Raw genomic sequence first — 26,213 nt, forward strand, 5'->3', positions numbered from 1 at the left:
GAACGTAATGAACATGAGATGTGTAGAACGCGGGACAGGTGTATTGATCGTATCCCGGTCTAAGAAAACAATGATTGTGTTTGTAAGAGGATCGTTTATTTATGTTCATTTTTGTATTCCCTCATAGCATATAAACGGGGTAATTTCATATTAAAAAAATCTTTGACATTACTAAGATATGAAGAAGAACCGAAACTTTTGTCCAGCCCACCTTAGGGTGAAATCGCACAGGAAGGAACGCGGCACGTGGTTTTTTTTCGATACTTTTGTAGTACGCGGGAATGGTGTGTTGACCGTATCCTGATCTAAGAAAAATCCGTGTTTGTAAGAGGATCGTTTATTTATGTTCAGTTGTTACAGTAATAATTATATGTACGGAGGAACTAGTTGCTAAGCTTCGGAGACGTGAGCTGGCTGAGCTCCAGAGGTTCTCTAGCGTCTGGAGTTGGTGCGTCGGTTTATATACGTTGAAGTTCGATGCGTGGCGTGTGCAGATGTCTTTGTCTTCAGGACACTTGTTGCATATGTATGGGGACATCAGCGTTGGATTTCGTTCGTTTTATGATTGAGCGATGAACCCTTTCTTCTGGAATAATCTAATGGGACGTTGCCCTCGAGTAGCGAAGATAATTCCAAGCGGGATTAGTTGTGCACGGTTGTACAGAAGCGATTATGATGCCATCGTAAGACTTGTGAATTGTTGTGAAATATATGAGATCGCTGGTTTTGATTCAGAATAGCACAAGTTGTGCTATATTCCTACAGATGCTTGCGAAAAAAAAATTCCGACGAAAAATACGCCCCCCATAAAGTAACGGCTTGTTTTACGTAAATACGTATTTTACATAAACACGTATTTTTTGACGGTATTTAGCCAATGCGAGATCAGTGGCGTAACTAGGAATTTCGGGCCCATGAGCAAAAAATCATCAAAGACTCCCACCCTCGAATTTTTAAATTGAAATACCAAATTTTTGCTTTCGCAATGTAGCATTAATATAAATATAATTATTGTTAGTATAATAATTTCAAATTTCTTCTTTCGAGCCTTACTGTTTGCAAAATCATGAATTAGTTGTTTGAGGTCGATTTTTACTGCTTCTTTGTGCTCAATTGTAAGCAAAAATAATTCATTGAGTCTGGGTAAATTGAGATTCGTATTGATTTGAGAAAACTTCTGGATATTTTTTTCTGAGATTCAAACAATGGTCTGGAATATCTGTTTCCGGCATATTAATTATTTTCCTAGGTTCAAGAAAACCGAAATAGTTTCTCACTTCCCGCATTCCCGCAAAACGCGTCTTAATTTGAACAGTTATTTTGTCGATTTCATAGTAAAAAACATTAACTCTGAATAAATGTTATCTGTTGTCAAATCGATAATCTGAAGTTAATTCATCAAAATGTTTAACATTTCTTTGTCGTTTTTTAACCCCACTTTTTTGTTAATTTTTTAACACATTGGATGCTGAGAACATGCCTGGCGTGTTCTCAAAAGTTCAATAGTACGCGCGAATTAAGGGCTGAAGACAACCCTCGACCATTGTACTCATTCATCGCAAATTCGTCACTTCTATGACACCATCATGATGACTCTTTCGTTGTCACATGATGTGTAATTAATATAAAGAACAAACGACTAACCAGTAGAGATAAGACACACCTAATTTTATAAGTACACTATTGATTTATGACTAAAGAGCGGACCCAGAGCGCGCTGTTCATTGTTCACATGTCGTAAATGCATTGTTAAAGGTTTGCCGAACCTTTTTTACAAAGCATTTACAATAATGGAACAATAGACGGCGCGCTTCCGGTCCTACCTCTATTTATGACACACCTAATAAATGAATAGCATTATTGATGTATACCACACCCATGCACTGACTAACCAAGATTGTACGACACGTGTCTTCAACACATTCATTGTTTAAGTAAGAGTATATAAACTCGACATTGTTAGAATTTAAGTTAGTCCGTAATCAACTCTTGTACCGAATATTAAAATAAATTATTTTTTATTCAAACCGTTCGTCTACAATTCTTTATTCGCGCGACACGTCTAGCGTGTTCTGATTTTTGCCCAAACCTATCGGGTGTTTCTTCCCTTTCCAACAAAAAGGTAATGCGCGCTTGTTGAAGTCAAGCGCGAAGCATTACATTTTTTCTACTAAAAGTTAGTATACACTATCTATTTTAAATTTTATATATTATTATTTACTGATTTTTTACATTATTCAAGAAATATAGATGTTATATTTTATCTACAAAAACCTTAGTAAATATCACTCACCAAATTGATGCTAATTGTAAATCAGTGAAATGTTATAATAATAGAAGTGGCTTTAGGCGTTATATTGTTGTCAAGTGACGATTGTCCACTTCTTCTTCTTGTAAATGCCTTGTCCGCATCCGGACGTTGGCGACCACCTCGTCGATTATTTGAAGATATCCGCATCGGTCTTCAGCGGCTCGGAACAACTCTTCGGCGCTCATATCGGTCCACATGCTCATGTTTCGAAGCCAAGATAACTTTTTCCTGCCAATCCATTTTTTTCCTTCTATTTTCCCCATGGTTATCAAACGGAGAAATTCGTATTTTGGACCCCGTATCATGTGTCCGAGGTACTCCATCTTTCTCCGCTTGATGACAGAAACAAGTTCCCTGCCTCTCCCCATCATGCCGAGGACAGCTTCGGTTGATATATTTTTGGTCCACGGAATCTTCAGCATACGCCTATAGACCCACATCTCAAAAGCTTCGATGCGGCTGATCATCTTGGTCTTCAGAGTCCACGTCTCACATCCGTGTAGTAATACTGTCCAGACGTAGCTCTACGCGAATCTCAACCGCGTATGACGATTGAGATGCTTGTTTGTAAGCGCCGCCTTCATTTTTACAAATGATGTTCTAGCCATCTCGATGCGGATTCTTAGATCTTCATCTGGGTCCATCTCTTCATTCAGCCAGGTGCCCAGGTATATGAATCTTTTTACTCTTTCTATCACCTCTCCATCCAAGGTTAGATTCCCGGTGTCTGTTTGCATTCTATCTACTATCATAAATTTTGTCTTCTTTAGATTTATGCGCAGACCTCTTCAATTGCTTTCTTGATGTACACGGTCTAGAGATCTTTGCAGGTCTGCTAAATTTTCAGTGACTAGTGCCGTGTCATCAGCATATCTTATATTAGTGATCGTCTCATCAGTGAATTGATCATCGACACGTACTACTGCAGTCTGATTCCAATAATTATTTCGTAGCAATCTGACATCTCTGTCATACAGGCCAATATTTTTTAATGTTTCCATCAGGCGAGCGTGTTGGACACGGTCAAAGGCCTTTTCAAAGGCCTTTGACCGTGTTTACGGACTTCTCTGCATCTTTGGAGTAGTGTTTTCATACAGAAAAGGGCCTCTCGGGTACCCAAGCCTTGTCTGAACCCAAACTGCTCTCTGCTAATCGCCTCTTCACACCGTGAGTAAATTCTGCCCTGTATTATCCTAAGTAGGATCTTCAATGTGTGACTCCTTAGGCTAATTATTCTGAAGTCGCTACACGTCCTCGCGTTATTCTTTTTTGGCAACGGGATAAATATGGGTTGTAACCAATCGCTAGGTAGTTCGCCTGATAAATATATTTTATTGAAGAGTTTTGTGAGATCTTCTATGTTATCGTCGTCCAATAACTTGAGGAATTCGGCAGGAATCAGATCCGGTCCAGTAGCTTTCCGACTCTTTCCACTTCGGATTTCAATATATATGGTCCCGTTTCTGGATCTTCAATATGCCCTCCGGTTTCTCTATTGTCTTTAAAGAGCAATTTTGTGTACTCAATCCATTCTGATTTCTTCTCATCCATATTTAAAATGATTTTTCCATTTTTACTCCTAAGGAGTATGAAATCTTTTTTTCTGGATGATCCTGTTGCTTCTTTTAGTATTTTATATACGTTAAATTCATCGTGTTTTTCTTGTAATTTTTCAATTTCGTCACATTTATTTTCCATTCATTTTTCTTTGATTTCTTTAATTTTCCTTTGAATTTGGCGGTGAATATTTTTATATTATGTTTGTGTTTTCTACGTTCTTCAATTAAATGTATAATTTCATCCGTCATCCAAGGTTGTTTTTTACTAATTATTTGATTTGTTTCAAGAAACTTTTTCCCAGATTGGGTCATTGCTGATTTCATACCTTCCCATTTTAAGTTTACATTACTATTTTCTTCAATACATTTTTGTTTAAAAATTTTATTGAGATCTTTTGTAAATTGTTCGTGGATCGTAAGATTTTCAAGCAGCTCTAAATCCAATCTTGGTTTAGGTTTTGATGCTCTTAAAATCTTTTTCAGTCTTATCTTCAATTTCCCACAAAGTAGATTACGGATGCCACGTCTGCACCAGGGTAGGTTTTTACCGATTTTATACCATTTTTAAATCTACTGTTTATCAAAATAAAGTCAATTTGGTTTCGCACAATATTATCAGGACAGTCCATTGGGGATTTCCTTGTGTATAATCTTCTTTTAAGTAGCTTAAAGAAAGTATTCAAGATAACATACTGCTCTTCCTGGCAAAACTGAACTTGTCTGTCTTCTCTGTCATTTCTTTCTTCAAGTCCGAAGCGACCAGTTATACCCATTGTTTCTTCGTCTCCAACTTTGGCGTTGAAATCTCCCATTATAATGTTAGCATCATGTTTTTTCGAATATGTCATCAATTCTTTGATTTGTTGATAAAATTCTTCAATCTCATTTTCTTTTTTATCGAAAGTGGGGGCATACACTTGTATTATGTTAACATTTATAGGTTTTCCTGCTAATTGTATCATCATGACTCGTTCAGATAACGGAATAAAGTTTCTCACACTTTTACTGATGTCGTCTTCCAGAATCACAGCAACACCATTCTTATGAGTGCCGTCAAGCGATCCCGAGTAATAAGTCGTACATATGTATATCCATTGCAATGCGTCGCTTTTCCTGCTCCAGGCCATCTACATAGCTTCGCTTATGCCGAGCATCTGTATTTGATTTTTTTTCATTTCTATTTGCAGATTTTCAATTTTACCTGCTTGATACATGGTCCTAACGTTCCATGTACCAATTTTTCGTATGTTCACCCCTTTGAGTCCGAGGATTCTTAGCACCCCTGTTCCATTGAAGGGACGCCGGAGACTCGGGGCTGTGGTTTTAGGTTTTCTGTTCATGGTGGTTATACTAGGGATATGAGAGCACAGTAGTTTTCCGCACACCTTCTGCTCCACAGAATTCAAACCGATTGAGTGGCTGCCACGTCGCTTTGAATCTTCCATCTTTTGCCGTTTTAGTATACATATTGCATATACTTCCGCCTTGTCCACAGACAATCCTAAATAATTTTAGCATCAGTCGTATTTGATGCTTGGTGCTCGACGTATGTCCGATAAAAACTCTGGGCAAGGGCAATGAGCAAGTGCATCGTTAAAAATTGCACAATGCATTCAAATACACACTCTGACGAACGGTTTAACGCGCGTTTATCTGATCTCGTGGTGGGAGGTCCAGAGGGCGCATACGTCGTTCTTCTTCCAAGGGTCGGGTTATATGGAAACGTGAACTAACCTTGGGATACAGTTTATATATAGTCGGGGAGGTTCCTGACACAATAAATAACATGGGATACATTTTTATAAGTAAATTGATCATTTAAGTAACATATTATTTAATTAACATCGTAATTTGACAGTTTGACAGGCCCGGGGGGATGCCGGGGACGAAGGCCGAATCGGGGGCGAATCCGGAGATTGGCCATTTTTAAGCGGTTTATATTACAAATACCGAGCAAAGCCGGATAAAACCACTCGTTATACATATTTATATATTATTAGAGGCACTAAAGTCATAAGAAAAATAAAAGTTTTCATTGAAATACGACACAATAATTGTTTGTTTCACTTTAGTGAGTATTTATGCTCCAAATTGAAATTTAATTTTAATTAAATTACCCTGTCAATATTTAAAATGCACCGCAGGTGAAATAGCTCAGTCTTTGCATTTTTCTTTAAATCGCTTATTAACGTAGGTACCTGCATACAGTTTCCAAGTACTCGGAATTGTTTTCGTATGTTTTTTTTTGACATTTTTATTTACATATTTCTTAAATAATATGATGTCGATTTTATTAAAACTTCGAAAATATTTAAGATATTAGGAATAATGTTTCAGTTCAAGGAAACATAAAGCTCAAGAGAAAGGAAAAATAAAAGTCATTGATAAAATCCTTTTGAAGGTTTTCTCGGAAGTATAGCGAGTCAACGTTCGTTAGCAAATATAGTTTTTCGCCTACGTATACGTGTGCGTATTTCAAAATCAACATTTCAGATAATGTGCGTCATTAAATCAGATGAATAAGAATTTCTCATTGAATTAATAGTTACATACTTCATAAATATGTAATAGTAGTTCCCGTTACGCCTCTAGCAACAAAAGTTGCAAATATATACATACATGAATATATACATACATACATACATACAGGTATATACGTACATACATATGTATATTTGACTAGAGTTCATCTCTCATAATATACAATATACATATGTACATACATGCTTAAAATAGATTTAACATTATTAGAATTTCCATTGGTTGTACGTGTCAATTTTTTTTTGCAATCTTTAACTTTTTTGCGAACAATTTGCGATTCATTTAAAACGTTATTTATGCGAATAACCAGAAAAGCTGATACGATAACATCTAAGAATCATCTCGTTATAAAACACGATTTTTTTTTAAGACAAGTCACGATTGAACAACATCCCGAGGTTGGGCTTATCTAGAACAATACCCATTGGTATAGAAAAATAACTATTTTTTCATTGTCAATTGGAAAAAAATAACAATGATCTTCGTTCGAATGTCAGTGGGTGTGCAATGGGCAGGGCGATGATCAAACGATAACTGTTTCGACTTTTTTAGTAGATATAGTATTTAAATCTGTCGATATCAATAGTTTGGTTCTTCGTGAAGTACGAAAAAAATATTGCTTTGCTTTATTGGTCCATTTTTTGACGACGATACTTACGGTAATTACATAACGTCAATTGATTCGTTATGTTTATCTCACGTACTTAAGCTCATTCGGAAAGTTCTTCTTAAAAAATATTGTATAGATTATATCGTTTTGAATTAATGTTATTGCGTAGGGGTAGGTTCAGGATCCAAATTAAAGGCCAAAGTCGCTTCACAGCATTTATTCGACGATTTAGGAGGTTCACTCGCAACTAAATCCACTCACTCGTGTAGGGATTACCAATACCGGTAGTATCGATATTTTACCAAAAATAAGCTTTTGGTAATACTGGTATTAAAAACAGAAATACTGGTAGTATCGATCTTTTTCAAATTCGTACATTTTATTTGTCGAAAACGATATTATAAAGTGCTGATTTTTTTAATTACGTACATACATTGAAAATGTGATAAAATATATTATTTGTTACATTTTTCAGTACGATTTATACCTATACATATATAATGATGACACGACAGGTACTATTAATCTAATTAGTGTATGGAAATAAAATATAATTTGTCTTTTAACAACAACTTATTCCCCAGCTGATGGTTGACTCGTCGTTTGCATCTCCAGTGAGCGATAATTGGGAATCTGATAAGCTTAAGTCGGAATTACAAAAAAAAAAACTAAAAATCACAAAAAAAAGCACTAGTTTCTACGAAACATTATAATCATTTATATCTGGGACGTACCTTCTTTACAGATTTGTACCCGAATATCCTTTATTTGAATGTTTGGGTTTAGCGTTTTTTTTCAGTAAACATGTTGAAACATGCAAGCGGTGCTCGGGATATCGGAAGCAATGCTTTTTTTATTAAAAATTAATTGATTAAAAAAAATATCTAAAGTAATACCGGCATCGTTTTCTTTTTATTTCAATAATACTGGTATTGGAAATTCCGGTATTGTTACAATCCTTACTCGTGTACCTCCATATAAAGGAGAAGTTGTCTAGCATAGCATCCCCGATCCATTGGCATGTTTATTATCAAGGCACGTAGGTTTACCCGCACTCACCCCATTCTGTAAGAACCCCAGCGTATCCTTTATTCGGGCACTTACTGAGTCCCGTTAGCCTAATTCTGGGTGTCTATTTTTCCCCCATGAATAGAGTGGATACTCTCTCCCATGATCCCACGTTACAATACTAATTTATACAGTGGGAATACTTGGTTGCAAACCTATGTATGTACACATATAGATTAGCTGTAGTTTTCATTAATCACATACATATGTATATGTACATACCAGTGGCGTGCGGTCCATGGATGCGGTGGATGCGGCGCATCCCCTATAACTTTAAAAAGCCAAGAGTATTTTTAATAAATATTTGAATTTCGCTTCGATGTATTCTTAGTGATGTACGTGATTATGATGTAGTATATGATATATATTTCACATATCACGTGTTTTTTGTTACATGATGCATTATATAGGATCTTTTGATAATTTTTATTAAGGATTCGCATAGGCCGCATTCGCATAGGCCGGCCACAGGCGAGTGACGCTGGCGAGTAGACGCTGAGTGAAGTGCGCGCGCGTCATGGATTCGGAGTCGCGACCGATCCCATTTGCGCATGCGCACTATGAGGCTGTCATATTCGCGCGGACGCGTTGACACTTGTTTAACCTCTACGGTGGATTCGGTTTCTCTGTTTGCTTATCTATTGAGTTTCACTTGGAAGCCGCTGTTGATCGATATTTCCGCACGCTACGCCCCAAGTTATTTATCAAAAAGCTAGCCGATTCATTTCTTTAGACGAAGTTAATCATTTATACTGTAAGTTGGTTATTTTTTACTTTTGAATTAAGTTTTCATTTAAATTAGTTTCGTCTAACTTTATTTTTAGTTTACGTTCCACTACTTACGAGTTTTCATTATTGCCTTTAATATGGATATCGAAAATAACAATGAGAGTGGACTTGTCGTCGAGATCAATAATAATTGCAATTGTTTAATTGAAAATGTGCTGAAAAGAAGATTTGCTTCTCTCCCATTTAATGAAAAGGAGATTATTGTTAAGAGCCCCAAACCCACACCAATATTAAATATTCAGTCTAAAACAAAAACATTTAAAAGGTATTTTAACACAGAAACATACGAAAAAATTTCATGGATTTGTGGATGTGCTCACTTAACGAAATTATTCTGTTGGCCATGTATTTTATTTTCTCAAGAAGTGAATGTCTGGAGTAAATTTGGATTTTCTGACCTAAACAATTTAAGTAAATCGCGCAAGAGACATGAATGTTCTCAAGCTCACATATGTTCTGCTGCTCAATTTAAAAAATTTGGAAAGGGACCTCGTATAGAAAATTTTTTAAGTGCTCAATTTAAAGCAAATATTGAAATGCACAACAAAGAAGTTACTGCAAATAGATACATTTTGTCGAAATTAATAAGCGCGATCTATTTTTTAGCAAAACAAGAACAACCTTTACGAGGACATTTTGAGCACCAGGAATCGGAAAATAGAGGGAATTATATTGAATTGCTGTATCTGTTGAGTGAATCAGACATAAAATTGAAAACTCATTTAGATAACTCTACGGTGTTTACTGGACTATCGAACCATATACAAAATGACTTGGTATCCGCAATATCAAAAGTCTTGCTAGATGAGATTAAAACTGAAATACGTGCATCAAAATTTGTTTCCATAATTGTGGACGAATCTACAGATATCAGTCGCAAAGCTCAGCTATCTACTATTTTTAGATATGTAGATGAAAATAATGAAATTCAGGAGAGATTTGTTGGATTTGTCGATGTTAGTCCCAATAGAACAGCTAATGCTCTTTTTCAGCACATACGTGAGACCTTGGAAGAATTTGGTTGTTTGGACAAATTACATAATTGCACAAACGTACGATGGAGCGGCTGTAATGTCCGGGGAGCATAATGGAGTGCAACGAAAAATTCGAGATATTTGTCCTAATTCTTTATTTGTCCATTGTTACGCTCACAGATTGAATTTAGTTTTGTCGCAATCTGTTAAACATATATCCGGATGCAAACGTTTTTTCAGCCGTATGTTGTCATTTTCAACTTTTTTTTGTAAGTCTTCAAGAAGAATTTCCCTTCTCGATTGTCAAATAAAAAAACGATTTCCCACTGCTGCCCCTACACGATGGAACTACAATAGCAAAATTTTAAATATGATATTAGAATATCAAACAGAATTAATGGAAATATTTAATCAAATAATTAATGACGAAGACGAATGGGATACTGATGCTGTCATAAATGCTGAAGTCCTTCATCGTTATTTAAAAGAGTTTGAATTCAATTTCAATTTGCATTTATTTTCTGCAATATTTAATTCGGCAGATTTTTTATTTGAAATTTTACAAAAAAAAACCTTTGACATATCGTATTGCGTAAGTGAAATTAAAAAATTTGTAAAATATTTAGATAACAAAAAAGACGATTTTGATTCATTGTGGAACAAAGTAATAACTAAAAATTTTAATAGAAAAAGAAAATATGCTGAATGTGAAGAAGATGTGAAAACAACGTATAAACTTCACTATTCTGAAATTTTAGAAACTCTTTCAGTAAATACAACCAATCGATTTCGAGATATCGAAAATTTAAAATTTCTCGAATTTTTTAACGTCAAAAAATTTAAAGAATATGAAAATAATTTTCCAGATTTCCTATTTAAATCACTCCACCTAACTTATGGAAAATACTTTGATTTTATGAAATTAAAAAGCGAATTAATTTACATGTACTCAACGCAAGATTTTCATTTTAAATCTATAAATGACGTAAAGGAATTAATTGTGAAAGATGATCTAATAGACGTTTTGGAACAAGTATTTAGTTTAATACAATTAATTTGTACGATACCTTCCACGAGCGCATCGGCTGAACGATCATTTTCGACTATGAAAAGAATTAAAACGTTCACCAGAAGTAGTCAAAGTGAAGAAAGACTCTCTGGTCTTGCTTTAATTGCAATCGAAAAGAAAATAATGTCAAATTTAAAAAACAATAAAAAATTCTATGATGCGGTTATCGATGAATTTTGTAAAAAGGAACGAAGAATAAAATTAAATTTTAAAAAATAAATTGGTCGGTTTTTTTTTTCAAACAAGGGACAGCATCCCTTGTTTGAAAAGTCACCGCCCGCCACTGGTACATACATACATATATATATATGATTCCTATTATCATTCAACGTAAAAATAATTAATCATTTTATTATGATTTGCACGATAATTATTGGTTTTCTTCTTTTTATTTAACATTTCTCGTTCTCGTGCTAATTTATTTAAATAATGATGGAAAAAAAATACGATACGATGGTATTATAAAATTACGATGTGTCACGATGTTCATTGATTCCGTATAATATTGACACACTTAAATGTCAAACGACAAATCGTTCATTAAAGTACAAACAAGTCACACAGGTAATTTATAAATTTGTCTGAATTACGACGACATCCTAAAGGATAATTCTGGGATAACTGAAAAATCGGTCAATAATAAAAATGAAATCTCATCGCCTGGTGTCGTTTGTATGACGATAATTTCGTGATTGAAGCCTAATTATTATGTACGAAAAAAAAGGAATGAAAAGCAAAATAATTTATATATGTATGAGACAAATATTTTTTCTATTTTAATTATATGATGACACTGTTCTTCTTATATGCCAAATTAGCATAAAAGAATACCGATCTATGTAAAATGCCAGAATGCATAATTCTTGGATTTCTTCGAGCGAAAACCACAATATAGCATTTTTCCCACTAATTTATACAATACTAGTACCTTTTAATCGTATTTTTCCTCACGTCTAAAATATTTATTGATATAAATGTATTTTTCTTACCATTCTGTACATATGTATGTATGTATGAGTTCCAACATTATTTTTGTTTTTACTAATACCATTTTTGATAGTAAATGTTTTTATCATTAGGGATTTGCAAATAAATGTAAATCGTAAAAATTTCACCATCGGTAAATACCAGTAAATTTTAAAATTTACCAATAATTACCGGAAACTATTATATTGCGAATTAAGTATATATATTGGCATATAATAGCATAATATTACATTAAAAATCGTGCAAATGGGGTATTGTGAATTAAGTTGTCTGGATTTGTTTATTTTCAGAATTAAATATGGCAATTTCAAACTGATAAATTCACTGGCAACACAGACTAACCAATAAATTCGATTAAACGGTTGTTTCAATCATGATCGAAACATTCAAATGATCCAAACATTAATTCAATAGTAAGAAGAGGTTAGTGAAAATGATTGGTTAAAACTGAAAAATAAAATTTATATAGCTAACCCGGCATGCGTTGCAATGCCACAATAATACATGCAATTCCCGTTCCCGTTGCGTTCCCGTTCCCGTTTCAAGTGATGGTTGGAGCTCAACGTCGTGGAGTAACTTCTCTTCAACGCCGTGCCGTCATAAACCAACCTGTTATCTTGGTTACCAACAAACACATTTCCTTGACTACACAATGGCGCTTCATACTTTCGCCTCGGTAAAATCGTAATTACAAATATTATTATTAAGAGGTTTTTTCCCGTTTTTTTTCACAGTAATCTTCCCGGACATGCATACAACAAATCCTGAAAGTTTCATCGTAATCGGTTCAGTGGTTTAGGAGCCTATTCGAGGCAGACAGACAGACAGACAGACAAACATTCAATTTTATATATACATATAGATTATTACGAATTTATTTAAATACATTTATATGACAATATTCACCTGAGATTTTTTTTTAATTATTTACCGGTATACCGGTAGTAGGAAATATTATTTACCGTTTATCGGCATTCTACGGTAAATTGCAATCCCTAATGTACATGTACATACATGTACGTATGTATATTGAGTATAATGTGGAATAGGCAGGTATCTTGAACCATCTCGTTTGAGTTAAGCATTCCAAGAATTCAAATCCATTAGTTTTTTTCATGTTGATGATTTGCTAAATATCAAATTAATTTTCGAAAAAGTTGATTCAGATCTTTATAAATTTGTTGATAATATAGTATAGAAGTTAAACATACAAATAAACAGGATAACTTTGGAATTGATATGCTACTAGAAACCCGTATACAATATCATTACAGAGACCTTTTCCGAATATACATACAATGTACATATGTATATGCATACATCAATAATTAAATTAAATTAAAACTATATATTTGACCATTTTATATATATATATATATATATATATATATATATATATATATATATATATATATATATATATATATATATATATATATATATATATATATATATATTTTACTCACTAATATTTCAATTAGACGTCGAAATTTCAAATGAGCTAATTAAAAATATTTAAATGTGTTGTCGATTAAAATATGTATTCCCACACATACACCCACATACACAATACACCCACGGTGGATGTATTCATAAAAGCTAGAAATATAAAGTTCTTCTTAACCAGCTGGAAATAGCGAAAATATTATTATAAACGCTCAATTTCAAGGTACGCTCAATTTTGATTCAATAATTCTTCAACAGGTCTATATCTACTTCAATTGATGATAAAGCGCGGAGTTCCACAGTCAAAAGCATGAAGTCATACGAATTTCCCACTAGGAAATGTATTAACTCCAGGAAATATGTACATATATATAGGTACATTGTAAACATAGTTTTATAAAAAAAATATACAATAATAATAACTGTCAAGATTATTTGCATCGTCAATAGCACGCGAACCTTCTTTTTTATTATTATTGACACGATGTAATTTTGTACTACACCTTGTAAATTACATTTTTTTTAATTAATTAACAGAACTTAAATCAATAATTATAATTGTTTACATAGGTAAGTACATTCATAAGCTAGAAGTAAATGATGCACGAATACGTAGCGATTGTAATATCCATTGATTTTAATCCTTCGTTAGAAGACTACAGACATATGTGTGTATGTACATACATATATACTAAATTTAGAATTGCAAAACCGGTTGAATTTATATATCGTCTTATAAAACTCTACTAAAGATAGCAGTGGAAAACACAGAGCTGATGTCCGGTTAAATAGAACGCAAAAAATGCTTACGTGTGTGTATGTACTGGACTTGGACTTAAATGTAAATTGCTAAGGTTTTTAATCGAATAATTTACTACATAGCAAATTTAAATCGCAATAGACATTCAAGAACTGAAAATTTCTCGAATGATTCATTGTGTGAACGGGAACTACAAGTTTCTTTGTAAACCACTTTGGTGTCGGGCTTGTTTTGTTAAATAATTAATATTTCGTAGAACAAAATAGCAAGTTTATCACAACTACTCATAAATTAGATTTTTTTGGTTTGATATATACCAGCACCAATGTTTCTCAATCGAAGGTTAAGAATGTCTTCAATGAATTTACGAAGATTGAGAATATGTAATAATTGGCCAGGAAGGCGCATTGGGTTTACCTGTTACTTTCCTAACATAAATGTATAAATAAAATAAAAATTAAATAAAAACAAAAATAAAATAAAATAAAATGTGTATTCAATTGTCAGTCGTAAGGTTTAAACGTATGTGCACAATTAATTTATTTTAATTGTTTGAATTACAATACATCTATGCTATAACTTACATATATTATTGTTTAAATTGTATAAATAAAACAATACTATTATGTCTTGTTACCGATATTTTATTGTAATAAAAACTGGTTTTGTAAATATCAGCGTACGTTATCGATTTCGAAGTCTCATCTCAAATATAAACCTTGCAAAAAAACAAAGAATCTGCTAAAATTCAGTTTAAAACAATTCAATTTTAAAACATGTATTTAAAATGCGATATATACATATTTGTTTAAAAACAAATTAAAAGCATACCAGTACATATGTGTGTACTGCAACGATCTATAGTTAATAATATAATCAATCTCTTGGATAAATAGAATTTATACCAAATTTTATTTGAATTTATATACATATACCTATTTATAGATAATTGTTTTGTGGATATAACGATTCCTATACATAAATTTCCCTTGGGTATTTCTCGCGATGAATAACGTCATAGTATTATGGTCCGTTACTTCACGAAAGTTTATGCAGAACGGGCGTACAATGATCAGACCTTGAATACTGGACGAGAGTATAAAGCCATGGTGTTCAACTGATTGTCGATCATTACATCCGAAGACACCAAGATGAAACCAGTGCATCGGATCATCCTCGTCTTGGTCTTGACCATCGCTAATTGCCGATCACACGGTTATCACGGACATCATGGACATCATGAAAATCATGGACTAATCAAAAAAGGAGGATATACTGGTTAGTTATAATGCATAATGCCAAAGTCATAATAAATATATGTATATTGATTTATACGTAATTTTAATGAGTATTTTGCAAGTCAATAATATTATCATTTGTATATACTATGTACATACATAATGTATATTCCTGTGCAAACATTTTTTGAAGTAAAGGCGATAAGTTTCTATTCAATAATTTCGAAAAGATTAGTCAATCTAATCAAATTTATCTTGTTTACTCTTCCACAAAATAATATTGGTTTGATTTTTTAATAGTCATTATTCATTAACAGAGACGTAGCTAGGGTAGTTTGGTGGAATACGTCCATTAAGTAAAATATCAAAATTACCGTTTTCCCATTTAAAACAAACAACAAATAAATTTAAATTCAAATTAATAACTTTGAAAGAAAATTGTATATTCCCGATTCCCGGCGGCATTTGAGTCTGTATATCTACTTTTTTCCGAGAATATGAAGCATGTGGAAATTTTTCTCATATCGTTTTATATAGTATAGAATTTACCAACCGTAAAATTACAATTTTTGTTGCTTATTTTTATCATTGGTTTATTTATAATAGTTCTGTTGTCTATAATGGTGTTATAATGACACAATTTTGATGACACATGCACATCAAATACACTTAATACGAATTCATAAACTCGTAAAATACATATTAGAAAACAGTTGCAACTTTCAAAGCCAGAGGGAAAAATGATAAAAAACGACTAAATTGATTAATTTCTGATATACATAATATTATGTATGTATGTGCATACATAATATGTGTACCGTATCTCGTGACTTTCGGCTTAATCAAATCTTTACTGACATCCTTTTAATTTAAGGTATTGTATTCGTATTATTCATTATACGTTCACAATACCTACTTATCTTTAATTATGGAAAACAGTTTTGCATATATAAACACAATGACTAATCGACTGGATCCGGTTGAAATAAAGAAATAAGCATTATATAGGTATATATTTAAACACATACATATGTACATATGAAGACTTCTCGAGAAAAACTGCATATTTCACAAAATGCAAATTTTACAGGAGAGCAAAAAAAACATTTATCTTGCGTAATTATACAAAAACACTTTATTTCATACATTCTATATATAAAAATACGATATATGTATAATCGGTCTCTGTTTTTTTTTTGATCTTTCGACTAAAGATCTTTCGATTTTCGATCTTTGCCTTCCGATATTTGTGTTTTCTGTAATTTAACATTCTGTCTCGTCACATAGACCCATGTATAATACAATAAGAATAGTGTAATATCCTGGACATTTGTTGTTTTTCCTCCAAAAATGCTTGGACATATGCTATTTTTCCAAAAGTGGCTTTTTTTTTTGAAGCTCGTTATGTGACTTAAAATTTTTTTCATATTAAATAAAAAGTGAGCATGTATTATGTACGTGGTTTGAACTATAATTTCGGAAAAAATAGACATATGAAGCTTTTCCCGGCTGGTCTTCATACGATATACTGATACATATCTAGATTGTACATGTGTACATACACAACATTTAAAAAAAAGTTATACATACATACATATGTATGTACATATTTAAATTTTCATAACAAAAATATTCTAGTCACTATGTTAGTGATTATGTCATAATTATTATATTTATAATAAAGAAACAATTTTGTATGAGGATAAATTTGTAAAAATCACATTTTATGTACTTATAATACTTATACTCGGTCGTTGCCAAGTTACGAGTAACGTCAAAGTGACAAAATTAGCGAATTCGGTCTGAGTGCCCACGTATCGTGTCAACCCAGTATAAGAGGTGAATTATTTATACACACATATGTATGTATGTAATACACACATAATTTACACGCATATGTATGTATGAAATTTACGGTGGTTCTTTTTCTATCGCACAGCTTTGGGTAAAGAAAAATTTCCACCACAGGCCGCTGGTATGCCTACCTGCGGCCGCTGGTACGCCTATGCTGGTACCTATTCGTTAATAGATCTTTATAATTCATAGATATTTGTAACCATACATATGTACTTAAAAAATAAATAAGAAACTTTAAAAATATGTATTTGCAAAATAAATAAATATATATATGTATTTAAATAAAATAAAAATATGTATTTAAATAAAATAAAAATATGTATTTAAATAAAATAAAAATATGTATTTAAATAAAATAAAAATACATTGTTTTGAAGTCGGGCAAACAGTAAAGTTCTTAATTTCTAATACCATTATTTTATTTTTATTCTTCTGAATATAAATTTTTTTCTCTTACAAAACCGACTAAAATACTAAAAAAATATTAATTACTAAGTTGGGGAAATAATACTTGTTTTTTTCCAAAAGGTGGGAAAAATTTTTTTTCATTCAGATAAATCACTCTTTTAGATATTAGAGTAATAAAAATCATTTCAACATTACAGGTGACGATGGTGCCATAATATTTGACGATGCTACTGCGACAGGGCAAAAAGCGGGAGCTTTTGGTGAATCAGGAAGCTACTCTCACGCCAGTGCGGGAAGTTTTGCTTCTTCCAATTCAGGAAGTTACGGCTTCGGAGGATCTGCGGGATTGGGTGGAGGACATACCGGACTATCTGGTGTTGCTGGAGGAGCATTTGCTGGAGCTTCTGCGATAGCCGGAGCTGCAGCGGTAGCTGGAGCGTCGGCTATAGCTGGAGCTTCGGGAGTGGCTGGGGCGTTAGGTAATGCACTTGCTGGAGGAGTTGGATCAACTGGAACTTCAGGACATTATGGATCGTCAAATAATATCCATGGAACAACTGGAGTCTCTAGTGGTGCATTTGCTGGAAGCTTAGCAGGAGCAGGTGGTCAACATTCAAGTACAATTGGATCATATGGTGGATCCACACTTGGAAGTAGTGCTGTAGGAGTGGGTCACTTAGGTACTAATACGGTGGGAGATAAAAACAATGGAGGCTATTATCCAAACCAGGAAAAGGATCAAGGAGCATCGCCTGGATCTGGAGCTTTTGGTGGCTCTGGAAGTATCGTAACTGGCAGCTCAATTTCTGGTTTGAATGCGGATAGTCATCCTCATCAAAATCCTTCAGGATTTGGGGGAAGCCATCAACAAGCAAATGATTTCAGCCAACAATCTAATACCCACGATTTTCCTGTGAATAGTGGTGCAAGTGGAGGAAGCTCGACTTCTGGATCTTCCGGATCGGGTTTGTATTTGGGTTCGCCTGTACATCAAAGTCCTGTGAATAAAGTACCTTCTGGTGGATTTGGAAATTCTGGAGCTACCGCAGGCTCAGAAGCTCATTCATCTACAGGTGGAATCTCTAGTACACCTGTACAATATCCAGGAGGATTCGGAGGGGTTTCATCTATATCGAACGCGCCAAAACCGATTGTAGAAATACACAAAGATACTCCAACGTCAGGGTTTCAAACGACCATTATCAAAGATCAAAATTCTTTGGGTGTTTCCCTTACAGGATCTACAGGAGCTGGATCCGGTCACTATTCTGGAGGATTTGGAGGATCTCCTGGTATTTTAGGAAGTCAAAGTCCAGGATATGGAGTAACTGGGAATAAAGACACTTTAACAGGAACTCATCCAACCAATACGATTCATACTTCATCGACTAGTCATACTTCAACTAATGCAGGAACTGGTAGCTCTGTCGGATTTGGAATTTCACCCAAACCAGCAGATAGTCAAAAGCCTGGACAGTATCAAGGGTCTTTTGGCGGTGCGCCTGGAATTGTTTCCGCCACTGGTGTAGCACCGAACTATCATGTCCCAACTACCGGGTCAACAATTATAAATACTGGTAGCACCGGTGGCTATCACAAACCTTCAGACACTTTAACGCATGTATCTGGAAGTACTATCGAATACAAACCAGCACATCATGACATTGCTCTGGGAGCCCCTCATGCTTCTGCAACAGTGGGATCTTCGACATCTGCTGGTAGTATAAGTAATGCTGCAAGCTTTTCAAAGCCCGCCAATAATGGTTTGAATACTAACGGTGCTCCAGGAAATACTGGAAATTACGGTGGTTCTTATGGCAGTACCACTGGTACATCTTTTGGCTCAGTTAACTCAGGAAGTCAATCTAAACCAGCATTCGGTGGTGCGCCTGGAGTTATTACTGCAACTGGTCCAGCATCAAACCATGGACCAATTGGATCAACTACTAGTACTGTGGGTTCTGGAACATATGTTAAACCAGCATTTGGAGGCGCACCAGGAATAATAGCTGCAACTGGACCAGCATCAAACCATGGGTCTATCACATCGACTACTATTGTCAGTGGTTCTGGAGGTTCTCAACCAGCATATGGTGGTGTACCTGGTGTACATGGATCAACTACAGCTGGATCGGGTGTTTTTACTGGTGTTAACAGTGATACTGGTAGTCATTCAAAACCATCAACTGGTTTATATGACCAAAAACCGGGACATTATGATGGTTCATTCGGAGGTGCACCTGGTATAATTTTAGCTACTGGACCAGCATCAAATCATGGTACAACAACAACAACGGGAATTTCCTTGCACGGAAGTAACACTAAACCAGTTGGATCAGGATTATATATTGGTAGTTCTGTAAGTAATTCAGGATCTACGGCGGGATCAGCAGGCACAGCTGGTGCCATAGATGCGGCAGGAAATTCAAAACCTCATGATACTATACATTATAAAGAAAAACCTGGGTATTATGGTGGATCGTTTGGAGGAGCACCAGGCACTGTTACAGCCACTGGTCCTGCACCAAATTATCCAACGACCTCTCTATCGGGTAGTGCTGTAAGCGCTGGAAGTCAATCTTCAACAACTGGGACTGTTCACGGATGTAAAACATGTAGTGGTTCTCATGATAAACCAACTAATCAAGCAGTAGTCGACGTTGGTGGACCTTATGGACATTCAAACGGATTGTATACGGAAAAACCGGGATCTTCATATGGCTCTGATGTAATTGGTGCTAACATTGGCACTCTCTCCGGAGTGGGTTCTCATAGTGGTTCAGGCTCATATGGAGGTGCAGCTTCTCATAGTGAAGTTGGTTCTCATGGAGGTGCAACTTCTCATGGCGGATTAGGTTCTTATGGTGGTACAGCATCTGGTGGAGGAGTTGGATCTTATGGCGGTGCAGCATCTGGTACAGGACTAGAATCTTATGGTGGTGCAGCATCTGGTACAGGACTAGAATCTTATGGTGGTGCAGCATCTGGTGGAGGAGTAGGATCTTATGGTGGTGCAGCATCTGGTGGAGGAGTGGGATCTCATGGCGGTGCAGCTTCTGGTGGAGGAGTGGGATCTAATGGCGGTGCAGCTTCTGGTGGAGGAGTGGGATCTCATGGCGGTGCAGCATTTGGTGGAGGATTGGGATCTTATGGCGGTGCAGCATCTGGTACAGGACTAGGATCTTATGGCGGTGCAGCATCTGATGGAGGAGTGGGATCTCATGGCGGTGCAGCTTCTGGTGGAGGAGTGGGATCTAATGGCGGTGCAGCTTCTGGTGGAGGAGTAGGATCTCATGGCGGTGCAGCATCTGGTGGAGGATTGGGATCTTATGGCGGTGCAGCATCTGGTACAGGACTAGGATCTTATGGCGGTGCAGCATCTGGTGGAGGAGTGGGATCTTATGGTGGTGCAGCATCTGGTGGAGGATTGGGATCTTATGGTGGTGCAGCATCTGGTGGAGGATTGGGATCTTATGGTGGTGCAGCTTCTGGTGGAGGACTAGGGTCTTATGGTGGTGCAGCTTCTGGTGGAGGAGTAGGATCTTATGGTGGTATACCCTCTCACGGTGGAGCAGGTTCATACGGTGGTGCAGTTGCTACCAGTGGAGCATCGTCATTCAGTGGAGCTGCTTCACACAGTGGCTCGGCATCACACGATGGTTCCTACCATTCTGGCGGTTCTCATGGAATCAAAGGATCCGGTTCACTATTAGGAGGAGTCTTAGGTGGTAATTCTGGAGGTTTATCGGGATCTATTGGCTATGGAGGTGCTGTGGCAGGTTCGCATGCTAGCGCTAGTGCTAGTGCTTCAGCTCACGCCTCCTCAAGCTCTAGCTCAGGTATTTTTTTTTATCGAAGACATACAAACAAACTTTATAATACGTATTTGAAAAACTGAAAATATTTATTTGTTTTTCACTTTTTTTCAGGATATGGGAGACATTACAGATCACACGGTTTGATATTTAACTATTAAAGATTATTATGAAATTAAAAAAATAATTGTGATATTTATATTTTAAGCAGAAAGAATGGTAAAATCAGGGTGCATATTTTAATAAATAAACTATGACATTAAAAGCATTTTTATAATAATTTAATAATTGTGAATGTATTTTTTATTAAAAATAAAACAATGCCTAATAATATTTCTTTGTGTTTAATATTGAAAAAAAATAAGACAAACAAAAGATTCTTAAATGCAATGCTTGTTTGTCCATGAATTCGATACACACGTATGTACATATGTATTTTAAGTTGAACTGTTTTTATCCAAAATATAATTAAATTTGAGAATGTAAATTAACCCAATTCAACATTATATAATGGAAAATTTTTCGTCGGAGATGCTATTTATTTGTATTCATCAAAAATAATACCACTAAATATAATCTTAAATTTGTACTGCAAACGAATTTTGTCATGATTTGCATTGAAAAATTCTTTGCATTGCGGCAGAACTCATCTACAGCTAATAAAATGAAAAATTTATGGAGATTTTCCTTTATTTCTCCACACGAACTCCACGAAATATGTATATATCATAATATTTACTCCAACTCCAATTCATGGTCCAAGCAAAACGTTTAATTTGAAAATGATGATCATTATCGAAAAAAAATTATTCAATTACATTTATATGAAAATTTTAAATAATAAGAAAAACTATCGCAGTAAAAGCGCAGTGAAGCTGTTTCACTGTTGGTCCAGGCAAAACCCCATTGCCCTCCGCTTCGAGCTCCAGCTCCGATCTTTGCTCTAATGCTCTGGTTATAAATATTATATTATATCGTCATACCAGACTGCGAACTATGCATCACTGAAATATATCAATCACTGTGGTCTTAATCCTATCCAAAAAAATCACTATTCTTCTCAATCTGGGTTTTAGGATATATACCCCCTGACACATATGTACTCCCGTTCAAAAACCTCTCGACATTAACCCCCGAGCAAAAAATCCCCTGAACAACAACCCCCGCCATGGATAAAAATGATTTAAAAATAGTAATAAATAATTAATGATTTTAAATAATTCCGACCGAGAGGATAACAATCGAATATTAATTTTTGGAACATGTGACAGTCTCCGACTGTTAGAAACAACTGGTTCTCGGATGGGACTGTCAAAATTGCTCCTGCGTTATTTTCAACTATACACGATTCATGACCGAGCCATTGGTTGTCTTTACGTTTTATGTACTACAAAACAAAAGATAGGATACTTACATTAAACTATTCGAGACATTAAATATATTGAATTTCAGTCAACCATGAGTCCAACCAGCATCATGGTTGACTTTGAATTGACAGTTATACACAGTTTAGATAGAAGTTTCCCAGACTGCGGAATATCTGAATTGTATTTTTCCGAAATAAATTAGTATTGATACTGACTTTTTATTATAGATACTATCAATTTTTATAAAATATTTTACCCATGGTGGGAGCTATTTTTCAGGGGGCTTTTTGCACGGGGGGTTAATATCCAGGGGGGTTTGACCGGGGGTATGGGTCCGGGGGGTATGTGTCCAGGAGGTACATGTCCTGATACCCTCAATCTGACGTTATGAGATTTTTTCAATTGAAGGAAATACTTTCGCCTGGCGCAAAACAAATTGCAAAACTATCGACAATTTCCATATTAGAACTAATTAAATTGACTGCGGTGTTTGTTCAAATTGGGCAATGAATGTTTCGCTCGGCATTTTCATTTTTTTTTTTGTTTGATTTCCGCACATGCGTTATCTATAGGTGGATACTATGTGTTAGTAGAGAAGCAAACATGTCACCGAGCCCAAACCAAAAGGTGAATTTGTCAATCGGCGTTTGTACAAATAGTGGGTCACCACCTCAAGGATTTCTTCCGCGAAAACAAACAAAGGTTCAACACTATTTATATGACAAGCAGACGATCACACTTGAGTTAGTCGAGCAAGAGTGCTCGTACAGGGAGAAAGCTCAACCTTTCGCCATGAAAGCCGTGGTTGCTGTAGTGCTTTTCGTCGTCTCGGGTACTTATGAAAAACTGCCTGATAATTTTTCTTTGTCTATACAAATTTTAACCCAAAAGACACTATAAATAATTCATAACTGTATTATTCTATCCATATTATATTTTTCTATTAAAATCACAATTACTATTCACTATCCCCCGAATTACAAAAATCTGTGGTTTTTCAACAAAATTTTAACAAAACCTGTATATATATTATCCTAGTAATATGCATGTAACTATATACATATTCAGTAAAGTCATTAGTCATAACAATGACTTAGTAGTCATTATCTTTTATATGAAATCTAATAATAATTTTTTTAAATTACATTTTAATTTCCTTCAAATGAGAATAATTGCTAGAATATATGTATATAACAAAGGCATATATTTCATGATGATATTTTCATTTTACAGCCCAATGCTCAGATGTAAGATATGCGAGAGACGTTTCCGAACTATATTCGAGTCCCAACTTGCAAACCACACCTATCCGACCGCAAGAGGATTTACAAGAGGGCTATGACTATCCAAAACCTGCACCTCAACCTCGACCAATATACCCAGAGCCGACGGTAATTCAACCAAGACCTGAATATGGTCCTCCACCAGTAATTCAACCTCAACCTAATCCCGTATATCTTCCTCCTAGACCACAACCTCTTCCTTCGTATCCGCAAACTCGACCATCTTATCCTCAACCTCAACCATCATATCCTCAACCTCAACCATCATATCCTCAACCTCAACCATCATATCCTCAACCTCGACCATCATATCCTCAACCTCAACCATCATATCCTCAACCTCAACCATCATATCCTGAACCCCAAACGTCATATCCTCAACCTCAACCTCGTCCAGTGTATCCTCAACCTAGACCAATATATCCAACACCAGAAGTTAATATCCCTAACAGTGGCTACAATTATCCAAATCCTTCCAATGTCGAAAGAGTGCAATCCACCGGTCAAGAAAGTGGTCCATCTGAAAAGATATTTTGGCCCTTCACGAATAAATATGGGCCACCTACAAATCAATATCCAGGATCTAATATCGTAGGTTTCCCCAACGGAAACTCGCCCCACAAATTTTCATTTCTGAGTTCCCTCTTCCCCGGTTTCAACAATAATTATAATGGTCAACGCATCGAAGCAGCATCTGATTTGATTTCCACAACTTCAGCAGATCAAGGTCTTAATAGTATCGGAGATGTGAGATCGCTCCAGTCAGGAGGCAGTGGATACGATTACCCTAATCCAAATGAACAGCAACCTCCGTTCGAACTTCCCGATGGAATGCAATTCAGGGCAGCTCCTGTTAATCCATAGAAATCGTAACAAAATTCGCTTAATAATGAGCGCAAAAAACTTACGAAACTGACCCAATTTCACTTAAAAATGGTAACTAAAATCCACATGATTTTCTTTGAGATTTTGTCAATATTGTATTAATACATACTCATTATAATGTTGTGGTGTGAAATTGGTTTTAAACGGTTTCTTGTTTATTATTAATCGATAGAAATCCAAAAGTATTATCAATGTACCAAAAATATGTAAATTTTATTTGAAATAAAATCATTTTTTAAAAATATAAAATACGTTTTTTCTGCTAAATATATGTACATATGTATTATATCAAACTATTAGATGTATCACAATCACAATTACATACATACATAGTACATACATACATACATATTATATGTATATCAACATAATGTATTGATTTAACCTCACATTAAATTTATGATTGAATTTTATTTGTGATAATATTGAACGTGATATTGAATTTAAATGAATTAATTGGTAAAAAAATTAGTCAGTTTTCAAATATCATAGAAAAGTCAAATTTATGTAGTATATGTAAATACACAGAGCAATTATGTTCGTAAGCTACACATGTAAATCATGTTTATGCATATGTATGTATGTACATATGTACATATGTACATATGAACATGACCAGTCGAAGCGCCTAAATCCAAAATATCAATAACTCTACTTTGTGTAAAATAACTCTACTTTGTGCATTTGTGTTAAACAATGAATGGAATTATAAAAAAAGCTTTAAAAAAATCAGAAATTTCGGAAAGCTATCGACATTTGAATAAATAATAATTTACTTATTGGATAATCGTTTTCAGGGTCTTCACTGTTTTAGAAGTGTACATAATATGTGTTCACAGTAAACAGACAATTTCTCGTTATACAGATTTAACAATTTCACACCTGTATGTCCCACGTTGCATCACCAATATAAATTGAGTAAAACTCGCCACACCCAGGCTCAGAGCCGGATTCGAAGTTAGAGGTCGCTATCGGCCCACGTATAATATTGGAACAATGGAATAACCGGTCAAATGTCATTCGACCGGTCATGATGAAGGTCAACACAATTCTATGTAATTCTGTATCGCATATCGTCCTTATATGAGATTTTATCCTTGTGTTATTTCGCTCTGTCCATATATGAAATACGTACTTGCTTGATATATACATAATTTGGTGATATTTAAGTGTTTACTACCTACAGGGCCGCCCCTAGGAGTTCGGCCGCTCTTAAATTTTATCAGCATTTGTATAAATCATATTA

At 34.9% G+C, this 26,213-nt stretch overlaps 2 protein-coding genes across 2 annotated transcripts; both read left to right on the forward strand.

The window, feature by feature from the left end:
- The first annotated feature begins 15,246 nt into the window (after positions 1–15,246).
- On the forward strand, positions 15,247–21,758 carry LOC143922389 (uncharacterized). The gene is made up of 3 exons (XM_077445616.1): positions 15,247–15,392; positions 17,815–21,456; positions 21,547–21,758. Exons 1-3 carry the CDS (start codon positions 15,266–15,268, stop codon positions 21,591–21,593), a joined length of 3,816 nt encoding a protein of 1,271 aa, XP_077301742.1. The 5' UTR covers positions 15,247–15,265; the 3' UTR covers positions 21,594–21,758.
- Positions 21,759–23,127: 1,369 nt separating this feature from the next.
- Positions 23,128–25,205, forward strand: LOC143916717 (uncharacterized). The gene is made up of 3 exons (XM_077437935.1): positions 23,128–23,183; positions 23,372–23,631; positions 24,033–25,205. Exons 1-3 carry the CDS (start codon positions 23,128–23,130, stop codon positions 24,944–24,946), a joined length of 1,230 nt encoding a protein of 409 aa, XP_077294061.1. The 3' UTR covers positions 24,947–25,205.
- Positions 25,206–26,213: the final 1,008 nt, after the last annotated feature.

Source organism: Arctopsyche grandis, chromosome 1 (genome assembly GCF_051622035.1).
Source record: "Arctopsyche grandis isolate Sample6627 chromosome 1, ASM5162203v2, whole genome shotgun sequence".
NCBI classification, from domain to species: Eukaryota; Metazoa; Arthropoda; class Insecta; order Trichoptera; family Hydropsychidae; genus Arctopsyche; species Arctopsyche grandis.

Coding starts and splice junctions, on each gene's coding strand:
- LOC143922389 (XM_077445616.1), top strand. CDS start 15,266: ATGAAACCAGTGCATCGGATCATCCTCGTCTTGGTCTTGACCATCGCT. Junction 15,393..17,814: donor CAAAAAAGGAGGATATACTG/GTTAGTTATAAT, acceptor TCAACATTACAG/GTGACGATGGTGCCATAATA. Junction 21,457..21,546: donor CTCCTCAAGCTCTAGCTCAG/GTATTTTTTTTT, acceptor ACTTTTTTTCAG/GATATGGGAGACATTACAGA.
- LOC143916717 (XM_077437935.1), top strand. CDS start 23,128: ATGGGTCCGGGGGGTATGTGTCCAGGAGGTACATGTCCTGATACCCTC. Junction 23,184..23,371: donor CCTGATACCCTCAATCTGAC/GTTATGAGATTT, acceptor CGTTATCTATAG/GTGGATACTATGTGTTAGTA. Junction 23,632..24,032: donor AGTGCTTTTCGTCGTCTCGG/GTACTTATGAAA, acceptor TTCATTTTACAG/CCCAATGCTCAGATGTAAGA.